The 21,233-nt window shown below is 44.3% G+C and overlaps 1 protein-coding gene across 3 annotated transcripts in view; it reads right to left on the bottom strand.

The window, feature by feature from the left end:
- LOC101149677 (tubulin-specific chaperone cofactor E-like protein) overlaps nt 1–21,233 on the bottom strand; it is a 166,364-nt gene that overhangs the window by 68,457 nt on the left and 76,674 nt on the right. For all 3 annotated transcript variants that reach the window (XM_019035734.4, XM_063693610.1, XM_063693611.1), the window contains 6 exons: nt 19,194–19,258; nt 15,963–16,096; nt 12,373–12,660; nt 8,668–8,805; nt 8,159–8,324; nt 3,529–3,941 (listed from right to left, as the gene is read on the bottom strand). In XM_019035734.4, the coding sequence (XP_018891279.3) occupies nt 3,529–3,941; nt 8,159–8,324; nt 8,668–8,805; nt 12,373–12,660; nt 15,963–16,096; nt 19,194–19,258 (1,204 nt within the window). The remainder of the gene's footprint in view (nt 1–3,528; nt 3,942–8,158; nt 8,325–8,667; nt 8,806–12,372; nt 12,661–15,962; nt 16,097–19,193; nt 19,259–21,233) is intronic.

Genomic DNA, 21,233 nt, shown 5'->3' with positions numbered 1-21,233 from the left:
GGCTCCACCCTCATGACCTAATCACCTCCTCAAGGTCCCACCTCCTTATACCATCACCTTAGGAGTTAGAATTTCAACATATGAATTTTGAGGGGACACAAATATTTAGATCTTAGCAATGGGGGAAGGGAATAAGAAAATAAGCTTGAGAAATAAACCATTCTGCAGAGAGCTAGAAGTAGAAAGAAAAACCAAGGAGTTGATTAATTTATTCTTGTCTCCTAGGTAGAGGGTTAGCCAACTCTTACTAGCTGACCTTGCCTATAATATGGCTTTTCCTACCCTAAGAAAAAAGGAGAGTAGAGCCATATTATAGGGAAGGTCAGCTAGTAAGAGTGCTGAACACTTATCCATTGTTCTGTGCTGGTAAGTGGAAGGGGAAATCTTCCCCAATGTCGGTATAATTATGAATGTCAAATACGTCAACTGCTGAATGGGCTCCTCTGCTCTTACTTAAGCTCCTGCTAGCAAGGGACAAAGTCTTATTGTGTCCCAAAGCAGAAGCCATGGGGTAGGCTGGTTCTGGATATTTCTACAGTCCCCCCACCATCACAACCCCCAGGACGCCAGTTTCCCTGCCTCTGTTCTTGTCGCACTCAGGCTGACCTGACACCTGGGTGACTGTGGGTGTCAGTAATGTTCCAGTTGATACCTTTTTTTTTCTGGCATAAGTGATCATTGCACCCCCTTTCACTCTCCCTATAGAGTCATTGTGCTTGTGTCCCACAGTGCTTAGAGCAGGAGATCCCAGAGAACTCTTGTCCCCAAGTGTAATTCCTTGCTTCATTCCTCTGATCCTGTCCTCAACCTATGGTTAGCAGACAGCTGATAAGCCTCGCCTGTTTGCTTGCTTTTCTTCTGCCTGCATTCTGGCCATTTCCCTCTTCCACAGTACCTCTCCCAGGATGTGGGTAGGGGCAGGGGGAGGAGGAGAGAAGTGGAGTCACAGAGGCACAGGTCTTGGAACTGAAAGAAAGTTCCATGGGAATGGTCACAGGGAGCCAGCATGCACCGAGCACCTACTGTGTGCCAGGCTTTGTACTGGACATTGCCCTGTGGCTGTTCTATTTAATTCTCATAACAGCCTTAGGAGGTCCTTATCATTTTCTCCTTTTATAGATGAGGAAATTGAGGATGGGGGCTGGTGTGACTTGCAAGTGACAGAGCCTGACTCCTCCTAGTCGAGCTCCAAAGCCAGGTTCTCTCCACTTCTCCCTGCTGCCTGTATCCCAGTGCTGAGGAGAGGCCGCCAAGGCCAGCTACAGCCCAGGAGCCCTGCCTCCTAGAGGGCCCTGTCTCACAAAGAAAACGAAGCTCAAACAGGCCACTCAGCTGGCGGTGGTGGCATAGGAATTTGAACAGGTCCAGCCCCAGAGTCCAAGCTGCTCATCGCCATGGGCTAGTTGGCCTTGGCTCCCTGTTCACTGGAGCACCCTAAACTGCTCGTGTTCACGTGGGGAAGAAAGATGAGAACTGGTATTAGCTAGAAGGAGGCGCTTCTTCTAGATGGATTTTTACTTATGCTGCCTTTCTTTGGTCCTACTGGTATATCTAATCCTAAACTGTTTATTTTGTTATTTGAGAACAGTTCAGTGGGGAAAATCCATGTACAGAACCCAGCTCCTAATCCCAGCTTATGGAGACAGTGCTGGAGAAGGGGGGTCTGTGTTTTGGAAGAACAGATCTTAGTGGCCATTTCTGGTCTGGCACAGCATGGCTGAAGAAGTCAGCTGCCTCCCAGCATCTCAGGCTCCTTCCTGCTTCCCAGCCCTCTCCCTGCCTGTCCCCACATCACCCTGGGTCGGGGCTCTGCCATCCATCAAGCCAGTCTCCCCGGCAGGGCAGGTGTATTCAGAGACGCTTGGAAACCATTTGGCAAAAGGAAAAGGAAGCCATTGTTAGCTTGCAGTTGGAGTCACATAACCTTTTCTTTCTGAAACATTTACATTCACATCCACATCTCCCTGTCGCTACAGAAAATTGAGGAATCCATGCCCTATGCTTGGACGATGGAACAGAGTCACGCAAAATTAGCAGAGCTGCTGGGCCTGAAAGAAATTACGGTGTCCCTTTCCTTCTAAAAAAAAAACTGACTGAGAATGAAAAAGAATTTTAATCAAAATACAAAATAGGAATAAAGCATGAAGCTTTCTTTTTCAACTACTGATATACACATCATCCCCAAATACAGGAAAGTAGGGGGAAGCTAGTGAAAATTTTTTCTAGCTTGAAATGCCAGCATCTATCTACAAGGATAAGTATAGTGCTCAACAGCACAATATAAATTTAAAAGGGAAAATCTCCAAACTTCTATATCTAAACTCTTAGCCTTGATTTGATATACAGAGTTGTCCCTACAGAGACTAACCAAATAGCAAGCACACTGGCATTTCAACCACAGTAATAGCTCACTTTCCTCATTATGAGACTGATAAACTGCACAGACCTGGGAAAGGCAGAGCCAGAAAGAGTGGAATTAGTTCCCTGGCCCTGCCTTTTGTTGGACACGCTACATCAATTAAAACTACAACACATTTTTTTTTAAAAAAGAAATAAATCCCTGCATTGGCATCAGTTCTGGTTTGTAATCTCTGTAATGACCTCCATGCATGGGGATTAAGGATTGCACTGGGTTGCAGCAATCGACCCCTTGTGGTCTGGGTTATTACTGCTTGAATAAATACACGGTTACAACAAGGTCTTGATTAACATTATGAAAATTGGGGCCTGCACAAATTGAGTAATTGCTAGTAGCTTTTTGCTTTCTCTCTTTTGTTGATGTCCCTGCTTGAAATCCAGGTGGACAGTGACAGGAATCATTTGCATATGCTAAACTGGCCAGCAGATACCCATGTTCTTCTCTGTTATTCTAGGTGTGAGTTGGGGACTCTATTCGAGGGGTGTCTGGGCAGAGCTTCCATGGGACTTTCCCACCCAAGCCTCACTAAGGAAGTCACCAAAGCCAATCCAGGTGCCTGCACAGGTGGTACCTCTGGAGACATCAATCGATTTGGAGGTTTCTCTGAAAATGAAGCAGCAGCTCTTGAGCAAACAGAATTGGGGCTGAGCTGGGGTGAGGATTATTAATCAAAGGCTGTAGTGAATTGGGGGTTTGTATTGTGTTTGTACCATCTCCAGGGCATGGCTATGTGGCTACAATTATTGCAAGCCAGGACCATGAGAAACTTATCTCTTTCCAGTTTTTCTGAACTGTGTGTGTGTGTGTGTATGTGTGTTTGTGTGAGTGTGTGTGTCTATCAGTGTTTATGAGGGAACTAGGAATATAAATGTACTCTAAGTTTAAAAGCAGATAGACATGTTGAGGAGAGAGCTTAGGATAGCTCTTGTACACATAAAATTTGGCCCAGTAAAGTATTTTACAAGCTATTTGCAAGGCAGGGAGAGCTGTGCATCTCTTTGGCACTGTACAGAGACAAACAGCAGAACCAGTAGATCTGGGGAAGTCTTCCCTAGGCTGAAGAATCTCCAGCTTCTCCATTTCCCCGTGAAGGATAGAGAGGGGCTCACCTTGACTTTTCCATAGCTTCCTTTGGGGATGAGAATCTTGTAGCCATTCACCTCCACTGAGAGCTCCTTCACCCAGGAGACGGCTGAACCTCCGCGGTGTTCATTCTTGGCCTCCACACTGAAGAAAGGGAGGCTGGAAGTCTGCAAACACTGTCGGGCCAGCAAGTAGGCACAGGAGCCTTGGAAGTGGAAGAGGAAGCCGTCAAAAGTGTGGTAGTGTGGCTCCCCAAACACCACGCACGTGCTGGTCTCCACAGCGCTGCAGTAGAAGAATTTGCCTTTGGGTTCGCACACCTCGTAGGGGCTACAGGAAGCCTCCTGGCAGTAGATCTCATTGTTGAAATCCAGACAGCGGCACTTGATGGTGCAGTTCAAGTCATCCCAAAACACCTCTCCTCGCCGAAGGAATTGTCCTGGGGAATAATGACATTAGAGCCAACATTTACTGAGCATTTCCCCTCTGTGCCGGGCATTGGGCTAAATGCTTTACTTCCATTATACCATTTAATCCATGTAAGAACCCTGTTAGGGAGGTATGGTCACCCTCATTTGACAAATGAGGAAACTGAGCCTTAAGAGAAGTGAAGTAATTCATCCAGGATCACTCAGCAACTCCGTGGTAAAGCCAGGATTCCAAGAGGAGTCTGTCTGAATCCCGTCTAAGCTCTTGGTATTATTATCTCCATGGCTGGTGAGCAAACTCACATTCAAGGAAAACCACGTTATCATGAATCCGTGGAAAAGGGTATGACACTTGGAGTCATTTCCTGCCTTTCCTTCCGAAGGAAGACCCAGTTTACCCAGGTTACTCGGCAACACTCGCTGTTTGCTTGCTAATTTGTTCATTCATTCAACAGACATTTGTTGGGGGCCCAGTATGTGCAGGAAAAGGTCAATAGCACTAATCAGGAGTCAGATGCATGAGTATAAATCCCAAACTCCCTGGGAAGGTTCTGGAAAGCACTGACCACTTTCTTGCACATTTAAAGGCTCATGAATCCTGCAGATGCTGCTTAGGCGGGATTTACACCTACACAAATTGTCTTCTTTCCCACTCTAGGGCCCTGTCCAAGTCCAGGACTTCTCTCTGTCTATGCACCGGACAGACCTTCTTGACAAATTCTAGGTCAGGAAGAGAATGAGGAAAGGGGAGGGGAATGGTTTAAAGGGATGTGATAATTTAAAAATACTATTATTTCTTTGGTAGACATGCAGTCTTTAAAATCATTTCTGTAAATAAATGACCTCCTCCACCAAAAAACTTTGAAATTTTCTGGTTGCTAACATCAACCTTTAATTGAAATAGAAACACGTCTGGGCTGGGGACTGTGATCTAGTCCTTGCTGGGGGGTCAGGGTCAAGAGAACTGGGCAGCAGTCACAGATCTGCAATCCATTACTCATTCAACTTCCACCTGTCTGTTTTCCTAACCTGTAAAATGTGGATACTGCTATTTCTCATCCCTGTCTCACAGAGAACAGTGATGTTATTAAAAAGTTGACACAGGTTGATAGAAGTAGAAGCACTTGTAAAATGAGAATGTCTGAAAAGGCAAGTATCAAAGACACAGCATTAAGAAATGTAAATAACATCTCAAGTTTTTATAAAACTGACTATCGAGTGAATAGCACAAGCCTGCAAGGTTAACCCAAGTGGAGGGTGCGGGTGCATCAGTAACAGTCTTGACTCTATCTGCCCAACAGGAACAATGATGTTTCAACAGGCAATTCCATTTTATACCTGTTGAGAATAGGGTTGAAAAATGAGAGAATAGATTTAGTCGCATTCCCAATAAGTCATGTGCATCAGCCCTGAAAACAGGTCCTAATCCTCAGCACTCCTTGGCACTACTTCAGGGCTGTATGTATTGTGACAGCCTCCACTCAGCATCATTTCCAGGCCCTGCTTTTTCAGGCTTTCAATAAGTGAGAGGAAAATGCCTTTGAATAGAGGAGGTTTGGACCAAAAGGTAGACTCTTTGAGATAATTTTGTTTGTGGAATGATGATATAATAAACCAGCTCTACAGAACACTTCCCCACTATACCCCAGGCCAAATCCCAATCTCATTAGATTGATATATGTCCGGAGGCACATAAAAATGCATAGCAGTCTATATAAGGATATTGAATTCGTCCTGTATATGAAACCCAAACCTATAACTCAGGAGGAAAAGAATGAAGTCAAAGTGGAGACTGTGTACACAGCTGGCATCTGACCAACTCCACAGCTCTGCAAGCCAATGTTTTCCGTTATCACAGCATTTCATTCCCAGGACTCAGGTGAGAGACTGTCACCGGGCACTCATGTTGTATGGCCATAGCCAGTCATCTCTGTGATGCCTGGATAAAGGGAAGAGGTATTTGGGTAAGAGTCTGCAACTTCTGAGGCCCCTGGTCCAGGCTATACAGGGGAGGGAGATAATGTAGTATTGAGTTGGTATCTCTCACAGACCTTAAGTGATGCCGTATTTACACTCTGTAGGGGAGGAGGGTACAATCTCAAATCCTAATGAGCTCTGGAACTAGATTATTTCCTATCCAGTTAACACCAGCTTAGCTGCAAAACATTTATTTGTTATTTTGAACATGCGGGACTTTACAGAGTCCACAGAGGCAAGGGTCCAGGCAGGCCATCTTCACACATGACCTACCTTAGAGCGAAGGCACTAATCACAGCACAGGGAAAGGGGCAGAGGGCACAGGTGTGTCAGACCATGTGAATGTGGCTTTTCTGTATATTAAACACATTGAGCCCAGGTGCAGTGGCTCACACCTTTAATCCCAGTGCTTTGGAAGGCTGAGACGGGAGGATGGCTTGAGACCAGGAGTTTGAGACCAGCCTGGGCAACATACTGAGACCCCATCTCTACAAAAAATAAAAATTAGCTGACATGGTTGTGGTTCTTGTAGTCCCAGCTACTCAGAAGACTGAGGTGAGAGGATTACTTGAGCCCAGGAGTTTGGAGTTCAAAGTTACAGTGAGCTATGACCACGACACTGTTCTCTAGCCAGTCTGGGTGACAGAGAGAGACCCTGTCTCCTAAACAGAAAACAACAATAACAACAACAAATTGAAGCTGAGCCAAGAAAGAACCCTGAGGCCTCCCAGGGCTGCCAAGACAAGCAGTCCAAGCTTCTATCTGAGGGGATAAAGGCACCTCCTCATTCCTATCCAAAACTTCCTTAGAGGTCTGGAAACACTTTTCCCACGGTCTTCCTCTGTGTTTCCACAGTACCCTACACAAGTGTCTATCATAATATGTCTTATGCTGTGTCATCATTGTTCCCATGGCTCTGTCTCGTCTACCATAGTAATGTCATGGGCAGCTAGAGCAGCTTTATCTCCAGCACCTCACACAGTGGCTGTCGTTTCAATGGGGCTCTCAAAATGTTTTTCAGAAAGATGCAATGGCTTGCTAAATGGCTGGATGACTTGATGGATGGGTTGGTGGATGGGTAAGTAGGTGGATGGGTGAGTAGGTGGATGGATGGGTGGGTGAATGGGTGGATGGATAAATGGATGGGTGGGTGAATGGGTGGGTGGGTAGGTGGATGGATGGGTGGGTGAATGGGAGGGTGGGTAGGTGGATGGATGGGTGGGTGGATGGATAGGTTGGTGAATGGGTGGATGGATGAATGGATGGATGCGTAGGTGGATGAGTGGGTGAATGGGTAGATGGATAAATAGATGGGGGGGTGAATGGGTGGGTGGGTAGGTGGATGGGTGGGTGAATGGGTGGGTGGGTAGCTGGATAGATGGGTGGGTGGATGGACTAATGAACAGAGGCATTATTTCCTTCTTCTAATTTCTGTAGCTTCTACTCCTGGAAGTAGAAATATTATCAGAAATTCTGTTTTCTAAATATTTTTGGACACAAAAAAGCAGGAATCCATAAACCAGGATGTTTTTCTGAAAGTCCACAATGAGTTTGCACATCTAAAGAGGTTTGATAGTTCAGAAAAGGCTCCAAACTTTGGGTGCCCAATGTGAAGGACATCCATCCAGGTTCAACTACAGCTTACTCACAGATACCTAAAGTCAGCTTTGATTCTCCTCAAATTCCTGCACGTTTTGCTGATGCTGGGAAGATTTTAGGAGAAGTTATCATAAAGGCTTATGCTACTTTTTGTTTCTTTTTTTTCTAATCATACTAGGAAGTACTGATTTACCCTCATAGGAACTTGGCAATACTCCAACTGCACCCACTCCTGTAGATCTACAAAGTGCAGAAGACAGAGCGAGAATAAGGATGAGAAGAAAAACGTAAAGGGCCAGGGGAGGAAATGGCAACAACAACAACGAAAATAATGTTAAACAGGAGGGCTGCCTCCTGTCCCTCTGGCTCAGAAATCACTCAAGATCTTGGTCCATTTCGGAGTTGTTCAGAACGGATAACTGTGTGCACACTCCAGAAAAGGACTTCCAAAGCCACACGGTAGTGAATGCAGTGTTTTAGCTTCTGATGTGATGAATGCACATGCTAAAATTACCTTGATCTCCATTACCCAGCGGGGAGATGTCAAAAGAGTAAGGCATCAGGAATGAGTCCGCCCCCGTGGCTTAAAAGCTTGCCTGTCAATCTACACTAAACAAACCCTGCCTTGCCACAGACAGAGGAAAAGCTTTACCCCTTGAGGTGCAGCCATTGGCTGGGTCAATTTCCTTTCCATCAACTTTAAATGCCCAGCGGCCTGGAACATTGACGTTTGTGGTCTCCTGGATATTCACGATCTCGGGGGTTCTTGACCCCGGGAGGCTGAAGAAATTGGTGAGGTTTCCACCATTAAATCCTGCCTGCAGCATAAAAGGAAGACAAGATTTTTGAGTACAAAAATTCCCCATGGGTTAACTGGCCCAACTACCTTATTTTTAAAATCCAGCACCTCTAAAATCAAGAGCCGTCTTTTCCTGGAGTCATTGGGGCCAGCATTCTAGGTGAGAAAGGACTGCCTAGTTCATTTCATAGCCGAGTCAGGGTGCCAAACATGGGCAGGACTAGCCTCGTAGTCCACCTGCGAGATCAGACCTGCGTCTCTAGTTAAAAGCTGGTGGCAGGATTCCCTCCAGGATGCTGAGCCACAGAAGCAGAGAGTGCAGCGACGGAAACACGCGGGGGATGAAGTGGAGAGCCACCTACCTGTGCCATCACTCCACCAAGACCTGTCAGGGGGTCGCCGCCACTCGCCGTCCCCGTGGTCCAGTTGATTTCGTAATAATTGAAGAGGGTGAATGTATAGGAGCCATCGGACACCAGGACGGCCTGGAAGGTGTTCACCTACAGAATGGGAATGCGCAGTCTCATGACTTGCACTCCCCAGGAGGTCCTGGCCCCAAGGAGGTCCTCCCTTCACCCTGCGCCCTCCCCACCCACAGGCAGCTCAGAGCTGCTCTGCAGCCAGGCCCTCCGGCTCTGACTCCTCTCTGAATTTGTTCTCGCCTCCGATGGGAAAAGCAAGACATGTGGGATTGTGCTTCTAAAAGAGAAATTGCCTGAGATAAACCCAGAGTCTGACTCAGCGCCCACTTACATCTCTGACTTCTACCAGACAGAAAATTCAGAGGCCCGGCTAAGCGTGTGATAATATGAAAGCACCTATAGATGGCAGCATGAGAATAAACTACAGGAAAGACTCGGCCGGGGACCAGGATGCAACCACCGGTTCCTCTTGCAGGGCGGGTTGGAAGAGGGAGCAGATACCAGTCCGTGTGATTAAAGTGGTCATGCGGATTGCGCTCTCTCCCTTCCCGGAAAACATTAATCTTGATGAGATGTCTCCCCTTTTAAAAATGGAAGTGGGAAAGTGATTTTTAAAAAGCACTTTGTGGGGAGAAGTTACTCCTCTAATTGAGCATTTGTGCATCACTTTATTTCTGAAAATCGTTAACATTCATCTGTACCCCAGACCAACGCTAAGACGGGTGATCGTATTGGCCCACGCCTATCTTATAGTTAAGAAAACTAGGGACTGTGGGAAATGAGTTACTGGAAATTTCACAGTGACCCAGCAGCAGAAAACGGGATTTGCGCCAGAGTTCCCAGTCCATCTCTCAGAGCACTGCCATTCCATGCTGTCTTCATTTTAAACTTTTTAGGATAGAGATGTTATTTAAATTCATATGAAACTTGTAAACGGTTTTCAGAAATAAGCTGTAGCAAACCCTGTCCTTTATATTTTCCTCTTGCTAATCCTTACCCCTTGTCACATGTTTTCAAAAAATTTAATAGAAATAGAGTTAAAAGGAGAGGCTGCATTGACCTTTTTCTATTCAAACCTAGCACTTTTCCCAGCTGCCTGACACTCTGTCTGATGCAGAGGAAGACACAAATCCTTATCCTGTGTAATCAAACTGGGGTAGAGGATCTTGGAAGCCCCAAATCTCCCCATTCTAGATGATCCCAGAAAGGGAGGCAAGCTATGAGTAAGAACAGCCCTTTTTGTAAAGAACTTTTCTTCCCATGCTCTGTGCTGGCCACAGCTGATGGCGTTTGTGATAGACTTGCTCAGGTATACGCCTTCAGTCTCTGGCCCCATTCAACAGAAGAGGAAAGTGGGACACAGAGATGAGTGAGCAGTAGGCTCAAGATTGCTGTAAGGTCACCAGCAGGCTCTTGTTCAAGGGACAGGGGCAAAGTCAAAGTCACAAGGACTAAAGCTAGAGCCTCCTTCAGACCAAGATTCTCCTTCAGAAGGGAATTCCTTCTCCCACAGTGAAGCTGGAAATATCTTTGGTCCAAGCAGATCTCAAGAGCAATCCATTTCCAACCCCTGAAGTCACCTCTAAACCAACCAGCCATCCCAGTGACACCCCAGAGGCTGACTGCCACCTGCACGCACTTCAGCTCACTCTTACACATTCCCACACTACAGAATTCTTCAACGTTCATTCCAAGACTCTTCTGAATAAAAAACCTTTTTTGCTTCTGAGGACTTCAGCGATACCCGGAGGAGGCAGCTGAAGAAAGAAGAGTCTGGGATTTGGAGTTGGAAGACTTTGGTTTGAACCCCTGCTCTGTCTCCTAGGAGATTTGAATCCTATTCTTTTTCTTGCCACTTGAACGAGATACTTGGCCTCTCCCGGCCTGTTCCCTTCCCTTGAAATTGGAGACAGTACTTGTCCGGGAACATTTTGGGGAGGGTTAAATGATATGCAAAAATAGCCTTCAGCACCAGACACATAGTAAACCCTCAGTAAATATTAGTTTTCCTTCCTTGAAGTAAACATGTCCCCTTTCCTTCCCTTCTGTTGGCCTCGCATGAGAATTTTTGCCTTTGAAAGACCTCTCAAGCCCAGTGTTTAGCTGGCCTGATCATATGTGTTTCTATACAGAAGGGGAAACATGGAATAACGGGATGAAAGAGGTGGGGCCAATTTCAAAGATGGGGATGGATGGACACTTTTGCAGCTTCAGAGAACTACATCATCTTTTTTTACTCCAAGGAGCTCAAAGCACTTAGATGTTACTTCATTCATCCTCACAGAAAGAGTTCTCACCTAGTTCAGAAATTTACTCCAAAGTATAAGCCAGAAAGTATCTAAATTATCTTGCCATTTTTATTGCCAATGGGAGTTTTTTTGAAAAACTGGTGGTCAGCATTTGATAGGCATTTCCTCCCCCCACCCCATGACACTAAAATTTATCGATTGCTGGCATCCCACATTCTAACGCTGTAAGATAGGAGGCTTAAAGGACATAAAACATCACCCGAGGAGTCGTTAGCGATCTATAACGTGACAGAGGGAAATGTATGCTTCTTTAGAGGTTATTTCTAGCCAATGCATCGCTGTTTAAACTTGTGTCTTTCTGTTCTACAGAACCTCTTAGCGATAAAGTGCTTCTTGATGCTCTGGCTAGAAGGTGCTAAGACATAATGTGTTCGTGGTGTCGCAGCTGTGAGCTGCAAACCCAGCACTTTTCCACCTCTCTCTAACTCAGTCGTTTTTGTTCCACCCCTCCACAATTGACTCGTTGCCAAGGAAATTGGAAAACAGATGGAATTGGAAATAATCCTAAGTAAGTGGAGGGCAGATTTTTTGAGTGTCTTTGCTTACTAGAAATCATACAGTTGAAGATGTGTCTACTACTTCAAAACTCTCCACTGGCAAAGTCACCCAAACAAGCTGCAGGCTTTTGTGAAAACTGCATTCTGTCCCTTTACGTAGAAAGTTGATTATCTCTGCAATAATGGCAGTGATAATCTTTCTTATCTGACTTTTATTTGACTGCTCATTTGGGATTTCAGAGCAGATGTTGAAACTTTATTCATGAAACACTTTCACTGCCCACTCTAATTAACATCAAATATGAATAATTTCAGCCCTGGTAACAATAAAAAAGATGTCACAACATAATAAAATGAGCCAGATCATTTGGGCCCAAACTTGGAACGCTATTTTTCTCTTCCAACCACATTTTACTGGGGAGAGAGGGAGGAAATCAGGGATGGAGAGAGGCACTTGTACCTCGGGCAAGAGAAAAGGACCTTTGGGTCCCTAGATGGGTCCCTAATCATGTGGCCTGGAATGGGCCTCAGTGCCTCAAGCACTCTCCTGCAAAACAGCAGTGTCACTTACAGCAGGAAAGTTTTTGAGGGGTTTTTTTAGGCATTAGTGATGATTTGTGATAGGGGTGACATATCTTCTGAAATATTACAGCTGACTGGGCTGGTTAACTGTGATAGTTCCCTCTGTTTCCTGCAAAGTGGGTAGCAAGACTCATTAGTTTAACTCAAGGGAACTGACACTCCTTAGCTCTAATAATTAGACTCCTTCACGGTAGCGAAGATGGACAAGAATTAGATGTCAGGTTATGAAGTGGAAAGCAGAAAATTTGAATTATTACAGGTGTGGTGCTGCTGCCTCCATAAAACGTGACTTCCTCCCATGTCACAATGAAAACCCAGGTGGCGGAGAAGGTTGCCATGTCTTTGAAGTACTTCCTGATGTCTTTGGTGGCTCTTTTCAAGATGGCAGGGTCCATGGTCTCTCTGTAATAGATCTCGCCTCGAATTCCATTGTGCACATCTGCCCAAAATGGGGCGATGAAGGCCCTCCCATCTGTCAGGGGAAAGGATTCTGGCGTGAACTGGCTCACTAGCACATTGAAGGAAACAACTCCGTTGTTATTGACCTACGAAAATAAGAGAGGTTTTGCACAGTGGATCTGAAACCATAACTTCAGAGTCACAAACCAAGACAGACATTCGCCTAACTGTATGAATGAAAACAACTTTTAAACTACTGAATTAGAACCCCCAAACACCGGGTTCCATTGCTCAGACTAAGAGGTTCGTTTACTTCCAGACAAACTCATTGGTTTTCTTTCACATTCGATTTGTAACCAGCTTCATTTCTGATTAATAATCAGTCTCATTTTCATGTTCCCTATCCTGTCTCTATTACACTTATCAAATGCTCCTGAGTTGTGCTTCTGTGTGTGTGTATGTGTGTACTGCAGGTGAGATATGCATGTGTGTGTACTGAAGGGTGTGTGTGTACTGGGGTGAGGTGCGTGAGTGTGTGTTTGTGTACTGGGGTGAGGTGCGTGTGTGTTTGTGTACTGGGATGAGGAGTATGGGTGTGTGTGTTCTGGTGATGGTGTGTGTGTGGGTACTGGGGTGAGGTGTGTAAGTGTGTGTGTACTGGAGTGGGGGTATGTGTGTGTGTATTGGGGTGAGGTGTGTGTGTATACTGGAGCATGTGTGTGTACTGGAGTGGGCTTTGTGTGTGTATTCTGGGGTGGGGAGTGTGTGTGTATACTGGGGATGTGGTGTGTGTGTATACTGGGATGTGTGTGTGTGTGTGTACTGGGGGTGGTGTGTGTGTGTGTGTACTGGGGGTGGTGTGTATGTGTGTGTGTATATTGGAGTGTGTGTGTACTGGGGTGGGCAGTGTGTGCATACTGGAGTGGGTGTGTATATATGTATGTACTGGGGGTGGGGTGTGTGTGCTTACTGAGGTGGGATGTATATGTTTGTGTACTGGGCATGGTGTGTATGTGTGTGTATACTGGGGTGGGTGTGTACATGTGTGTGTACTGAGGGTGGTGTGTGTGTATGTATATTGGGGTGGTGTGTGTGTGTACTTGGGGTGGTGTGTGTGTGTGTGTGTGTGTGTACTGGGGGTGGCATGCATGTATGTGCTGGGCCAGACAGGGAGTAACATGGGTACTAAAGACAGATTCAGGGTCACTAATACAAAATAAGCAGGAAAAATAAATAAGCATGGAAGTAAAGTTAAATTTGAAAATTGAGGTGTCCTATGTTAGGCCTTGCTTCCTATTTTATGACAAAAGAGGAGTGTCAGAGAAAGATAAATCAAATACTCCTTCATCCAACTCCAGTCTCTGATGAAAATATTCTGCTTTGGGTGAGACATTTAAAAGATCTCCACTGATGTCACAATCACTCCTGCACTCAGAGCAAGGACAAGGTTAAGACCTACAGATGCCCAGTTCCATTCCAGCTCATGTGGTGTGATAGTGTCCTGGTACAATCGCTGCATAAAAATGGAGGCATGACTACTTTACACTGTTTATGTAAATGACTATCTTATGGTGATTTCTTCATGATTTGTAAATGGCTTAGTAAAACAATTAAATAGGAAACCTTACTGGAAATCACAAGCCAAGATATACCCTCAGTTTACAAGGGACCTGTAAACAATTCAGCCTCTGCGTGAATCTGCAGCTCTGTACGTTGGTAGATAAACTGATTTAACCCCGTGGCTGACATGGCTTCAGCAGCAGAGGTGCCTGTAATGGGAACTGCAATTCTTGGATATAGAAAACCTGGAGATAATTTTCCTACACATTCCAATCATATGTTAAGTTCCTGTTAACCAGTAACATTATGGACATTAACAGTGGCCCAGATCCCAGAGGCAAGTTATCAAGGCCTGGGCCAAGGGTAGGTCTACAGGTTTGGAAGCAAGGCTTTGGGTTTGGAAGAGACATTAAGAGCCTATTGTCTTCCAGTAATTGGGAACATCCTAGAGTCTTGAAGAAAACTGCACTACTCAAAGTGTTAGAAACGCAAGGAACAATTTACCCTCAAATAAATCTGCCTCAAGCTAAGGAACCTCCTGTTGCAAGGGCAAGAAAAAATTCTTCAGACTCCATATCACACAGTGCAATAGAGAAGAAAAACTAGCTTAACTGAGCTTCCAGCACGGAAGTCCTCACTCCCTTATTGCCAAAATCAGGTCAACACAAGCCAAAACTTAAAACCAGCTATTACAAACACAGACTAGGGAGGCCCTGCCGTGAATAGAGTATAAAAGGCGTTTCAGGATGTCAGAATGAAGTGTTTGCTAGGGAACAACAGGTGTAATTAAAACACACAGACTGGCAGAGGAAGCTGGTGATGACTCACATGTGTCTTGATTAGATCCTATGGTTGAGATCAGTGGTTCTCAAACTTTTGTGGGCATCAGAACCACTGGAAGGACTCATTAAAACACAGATCACTGGCTCCTCCTCCCAGAGTTTCTGACTCAATAGGTGTGGGGTGGGACCTGAGAAATGACATTGCTAATGAGTGCATGTGCGACGCTGCTTCTGCAGGTTCAGGGACCACCGTTAGGTAATGGAATAGCGAACTCTTTTCTAGCGGGAATCATCCCGGAGCCATAAATCAAAAGTTGGGGAAGAGAGAGGTCCCAGACGTAGAGACGGCCAGAGGTGGACATGCTTAGGGTTGCATTCTTCCTCCAGGGGTGTGGTATAATCCCTCACCCAGTTCTTTAAGGCCAACAATAAAGCCAGGCTCGGCTGCTCTGAATCTTCCTCTTCATGTGCAACAGTTTCACTAGCAGCAAACCCAATGATCCAAAAAACCAAAAACAAAAACCTGAGAACACAGGTGCCTAGGAGAGCTCTGATCACAAATGGGACCATTTCTTAGTGTGGGTTGGGCGATGGGACCCTCTGGCCTATCTACAGACCCATATTGAGGGTGGCCAATTCTGCAAACAGCTTTGATATAATAGTTGATTACCCCCCTACTGTGTTCCGACTCTGCTTCAAATTGGTAGGAAGCCCAAGAACAGCAGATGCCTAAACTTTTCACACCCCCAGAAGGGAAAGAAAAATGATATTGCTCCTACTGTGGTTCATTGTATCTTTTTATCTCGTTGAGTAGCAGAAATAACGTTCATGGCATTGGGGCTTCTGCTTCACTTCTATGTTTAATCACCCACAAAAGCAATTTATTGCCCCGTATACTCCTCCACTATGAACATTAGCCATTAAATGTACCTTTGACTTTCTTAATCATTAAACCTATCAGCTCATGAAATCTCAGAACTTGTCGTTTTGGCTGCCAGTAAATCCTCCCTTCCCAGAGCTCTGGAAGAGGATACTTAAAATGCTTTTCTTAATGACAAACAAAAGGGAGGGCCAGAGAACAACAGATGGGCTGCTTCTCCACTTACATAGACAGTGCGGTAAGGAACGCCAAAGAAGAAAACTGGGATGGCCAACTTAATCTCAGATGAGCTTCCATCATCTACTTTAGGGGTTTTGGTGTCATTCTGCCAAAATGGATACATGAGCTCCCTGGGCTGAGCTGTCAAGAGAGATGATGGTTAGATAGATGGCAGCTCCGTCTGCCGTTTGGCAAGCTACATCTCTCCTACCTACTGAAGCCAGCTTCTTTCAGTAGGGCTTGCAAGCTGAACGCAAGTCATACTGCCCTGTCATTCATCCTAAACCTAGGCCATACACAGTGCAGTATCTTCTGCCTCTGGGAAATGGGAAAATGGGAGAGACATTGTTTCTCCATAGGAGAAAGCACTTTGTGCATGTTCTTGCACTTTCATGCATCTTGGTGATATCTATGGCTACAGCTGGCTGGAAATTTGTGAAATTTCCCTGGAAACCTTGAGCTTTCTGGATACTGAGAGGCAGCCTCTAGGTCTGGCATGGCCACAGTTTCGAAGCTCCTGTTCTAGCTCAAGAATTCCACTATCGTGTGTTTTCCTGAAAGGAGTTCCCTCCCTCTTGCCGCACAATTGGAGAAAATCCCAGATCCCAGAAGGAAATAAACAACAGTGGGAACTGAGACAAAAGTGGGAGGAGAGGATTTGTAGTAATTGGCCCACGAATGACCTTGATTGAGGGCGGCCCTGCAAGAGGCTCTTTGCCCAACTCCTTTTTACAAAAGACAGACATGAGATCCTCCAGGGTCAGAGGGTTGGGTCCTTGAGAACTCTTTGGAGAGAATGAATTGCAGGGCTCTGATTGGTCCTCCTGGTCACTGGAGAGCCATCACACAAACACACACTGCATCCTGCCATGACAGGGTCACCTCCTCTCCCAGCTTGCTGCTCCCAGGTTTCCTGTCCATACTGTTGCAAGATGTGGCTCAGTTTTGTGGGAGAAATGAGACAAGTTCCCTAGGGTCTGCATCACTGAGGATCAAGTCCAATAGCATCTGTGAAATAATCTACATTTTGGGTGTTACTTTTCTTTGCCTCTGTCCTTTCTTCTCCTGAATGAATATAAGAAAATAGGACACTATCGTTTTCTCCCTTTTTTCCTTTTTTTAAATTTCTCATTCTCGGGGGCAGGGGCAAGACCATTCTGGGCATCGGCCACACTTCCTGAGGTACCTGCTTGCTGCTATGAGATGCCGACACCCCCATTCTCGTGTCGGGCCTTCTCCTTGGGAAAGTCCCTGCTCTGTGCTGACAGAAGCAATAGGCTGGGGAGCAACCGGCCAAGGACTGTCTTTGCTCCTTTGGGAGGCTTTTAGTGAACAGACAACAGCTCATGTAAAAGAGAGTGCAAAGCGGCCAGAAAGCAGGCCTGTTGCACCAGGCCAAGAGCCAGCTCTCCAGTTCTGAAGCAGGGAGCAAGAGGAGTTCTGCCTCAACGAAGGGCTAATTTCTTTCCAGGGGCTGACATCCAAGGAGAGCAGCAAAACTAATCTGGTCATTCGTGTATATGCATCGTCTAAACCCCAGAAGTTGCTGAGAAGCCGCCCGAATTTGAGGCTGTAGGAGGCGCTGTGTCGGGTCATAGGCACTCTGGGCCCATGAGCTGTATTTAATGTCACAACCAGCAGGTGAAAAGGGGTCTTCTAACATTTCTATTTACATAATAGTAACAAATTAAAAATTCCTGGAAGTACTAATTAAAAAAAATCTTTATAATCTCTACTACAGTATCATACACAGCTACTTATTCCTGAAGTTAACAGTAACAAATTATGTCCTGGCATGGATTTATCCTTCATGGGGAACTTTTTAGGAGTCGTGCCCAAGTATGAATGAGGGCTCAAATTCACACTGAATTATCATCATTTGTATGGAAAGATTAATTGGTATTTTGGGCTGCACTGATTGGCCAGTCTGCCTAGGGAATAGAAAACCCGTAATACCGCATGGAGGAGACGGAAAACCATGGCCAGGGAGAATGACCCTAACTTCCTCTTCTGCGGCAAAGGTGAGGCAGTTTGCAAGATTCTTCTCTACGTGGGTGATCCTAATTAGTTCACAATTTTGAATAGGAAAGAACGGACTGTTAAATATTTTTAATTTTAAGAAGGATACAAACATTAAGAATATCTAATATGGTAAATAATACTTGTCAAATGAAAAAGAGGGTGCTAAACGCAAGGGCGTAGGTTTAAACTACAGTAATTAACACTGCAGAAGCCATTATTATTTATATATATATATATAAAACTGTTAGCAGCATGGCCTATCAATAACATCAGAGTTGCTAAAAGAAAGAATATCCCTATCCATGCTTGCCCTAAGCTGAGAATTTCACAATAAACATAGCTACGTTTCCAGGATTTTTTTTTCCCACCAAATAAAATATACTTTCTTGGAGCTGGGGTAGGAGGTTGAAGTCATGGGCCCTCTTTCATTCCCGTGGGGTTTCACACTATGGTTTAACTGCTTAAATTCACCAATTCTGGAAAAATATTAGCACTGCACAGGGGCTTGACGTGTTCATCTCAGACTTGTACTCATGTGCCACTTGAACTAGACAAACTCGCAAGGTAAAGAAAGGTGCCTTAGAATTTTAGCCATAAAAAGTTAAAATCTACGTAGACCGCCCCATCTTTGTCTAAAATCCAAAACAACAGTAGAAAAAAAACATATGTGGCCTTTCACTTACCCAGGGCAGTGCTACACAGAGAAAAAGAAGGAATCACTGAGGGGAAAAATTGTCTTATTTAAGTTTTAGATTTGGGGGCCACATAAAAGGTCACTGATACACAAACCACTGACATCAATGCTATTGTAATTTCCTAGTTTTTGGCCGAAATAAGTAGATTCTTTAACGTCTCCACCACAAATTAAATGCCTTAATGGAAATCAGTGATCAGACATGAAGTGCACATACACCTATCTTATCTACTTTTAATGGAAATAATTTTGCATAATTTTAAAGATCTACTCCACTAGCACAGGGCAAGCTGGTATATACAAATAGTATTTGAAGTTAAATAAGAAAAAAGTGGGAATATAAGTAAACCTCATTTAAAGTTAACGAATTTTACCCTTGATAATAGAATTTAATTACATTTTTCTCTTGTATCTGTAGACACACATGCACCTGCCCTTACAATTATGGTTCCAATAAAAGTGTCTCTTTATCAATTCAAGAGCATGCTAACTGAGAGCTTTATGGATTTCTGTAGTACTCACCTTGGTGCCGTACAAGTGCGAAGATGAAAGAGACCCAAATTCTAAGGAATGATGAATAATTCATCCTGGAATTTTAAAAACAAAATGAAAAAAAAAATCCCCAGCTTGCCAGAGTAAACAGAACACCAGGTGTGTTTAGTGGCGAATCCCAAGACCATCAAAACCGCCATAGAACAAATTCACATAACAACATCAACAGTGCTGAGTCGGGCTGAAATCCCCTGAATGCTGGCAGGTCCTCCTAAGTTCAACACTTCATGAACAAATTAGATGCCCAGAAGAAGCCAGTCTGGAAGTGTAATGAGATCATTCAAACTGTCAAGTAATTATTTAGAATCAGTGAGAGTGGTATGCGTAAAGGAAAGGTATCCCCTCTGCATCAAATTAAGCGCTGAAAACTAGGACCCAACGCTAAAGATGCATGCAGGTCCCGGGTTGTGTCTCTGCAGCAGAAACCACACCCCAGTGAGACCTGGATTTCCTAATTTTCACTACAGCTTTCCATCAGAATCAAACAAAAGTTGGTTAAAACACAATGTGTTCTACAGCTAGGAGAATTTAGAGTTTGCCATCACCTTCTCCATAGAATGGAGCCGATCCATCATTTTGAAGTATTGACCAGATTCAGGGCCAGTCTACTCTGTTCACTGACTTCCCACAGTGAAATGAATGATAGAAACATTAGTAATAAAAAAGGACCAATCCAGAGTTGGAATCACAATAAAAATAGAATCCAGCGCACAAGCAACCAATTAGTTCCAGCAAGTTAATTAAAGAAGGAACACAGCAAAGAGAAACTTGTTTTCGTGTTAGTTTACAATCGGTTGCACGGTGGCTTTACCCTCCATTAGGAGCATGTTTTGTCTGTGTCACTCTGCAAAGCTGCGATGAGAACACGGACGCAAGCTCAAGTTAGACATCACCAAAGCGTGTGGCTAGACCATGAAGTCTCCTCCTGACAGTATTATTAAAAAAGAAAAACCTTCCTCTTATCATTTGAAGTTATCACAATTCTTCAGCCAAACTTTCACAGGAAAGGCAATGAATTTATCCTGTGAGAGTTTTATTGCAAATCTTTAGTTGTCAAGTATATATGTTGTAATTTCAAGCACATATTAAATATTAGACAGTTTTGCCGGAAAGGGTACAAAAGGTTTAGCAGAAATCACACACAGCTTTAATGGAGACAGATGCCGTGCAAGTTTAAGACTAGAGCCCTTAGGGAACCGGTTCAGAGAGAAGTAAGGAGGATTCATTTAGATATTTGTATTTATGAAAAATGTCACTAACCTGTTCTGTAGAGGCTGGAGGAACTGAGTCAGAAATATTAAGCCAAATCTTGGTAAGCCAGAAAAAATTAGGTAAAACAAGAATTCATGTCAGTTCTCCTCAACTTGTTGCCAATAATTTCTGATTCCTGAAATAATGTCTGAATCTCGTACTCTTAAAACCAAAAATTAAGTTAGTCCTGCACTAGAGACAGGTAAGTGTTGAGTTGCAATCAAGTTTTTTTCTATTGATTAAGGAAAAGTAAATCTAAAGATCAGTTTCAGGATTGCGTAGAGAGGTTCTTTTCCTGAAAAACTAGACCTTTTTTTTTCCCCTTTGAAAAAAAAAGTAGATTCAGATGGAAATGTCAGGTACTTGGAGCTGAAACCTTGGGCCTTTCTGATCAGAATCACTTTGCACTGAAAAACACAAAAGAAAACCCCCCTTCTACCTTTGTACCCAAAAGAAGGCAACTGTATAATGTTACAGAATTAGCATCCACCAGCATGGGATTAAAACTCCAAACAAAGCAGCTGCCTCCAACATTTAAATGAAGTTGGTTTTCTATTAAAGTCTTTTTTTGTTTCTCTGGTTTTCAACAGTCGCCACAGATAGGCTCTACTCTATTTTTTCACAGGTATGCATGAAGTATTTAAAGAAACTTTTCCAAGCTTTTTAGGTTTTATGCCCTCTCTTTTCTCTCTGATGCACCGCTCTGCAGGAGATAGGACAGGGCACTTTCCAGGCAAAATCTAACAAGGGACCTAGCGC

This window comes from Gorilla gorilla, chromosome 9, assembly GCF_029281585.2.
Source record: "Gorilla gorilla gorilla isolate KB3781 chromosome 9, NHGRI_mGorGor1-v2.1_pri, whole genome shotgun sequence".
In the NCBI taxonomy this organism is placed as follows: domain Eukaryota; kingdom Metazoa; phylum Chordata; class Mammalia; order Primates; family Hominidae; genus Gorilla; species Gorilla gorilla.
This window is presented reverse-complemented; position numbering and strand designations above follow the sequence as displayed.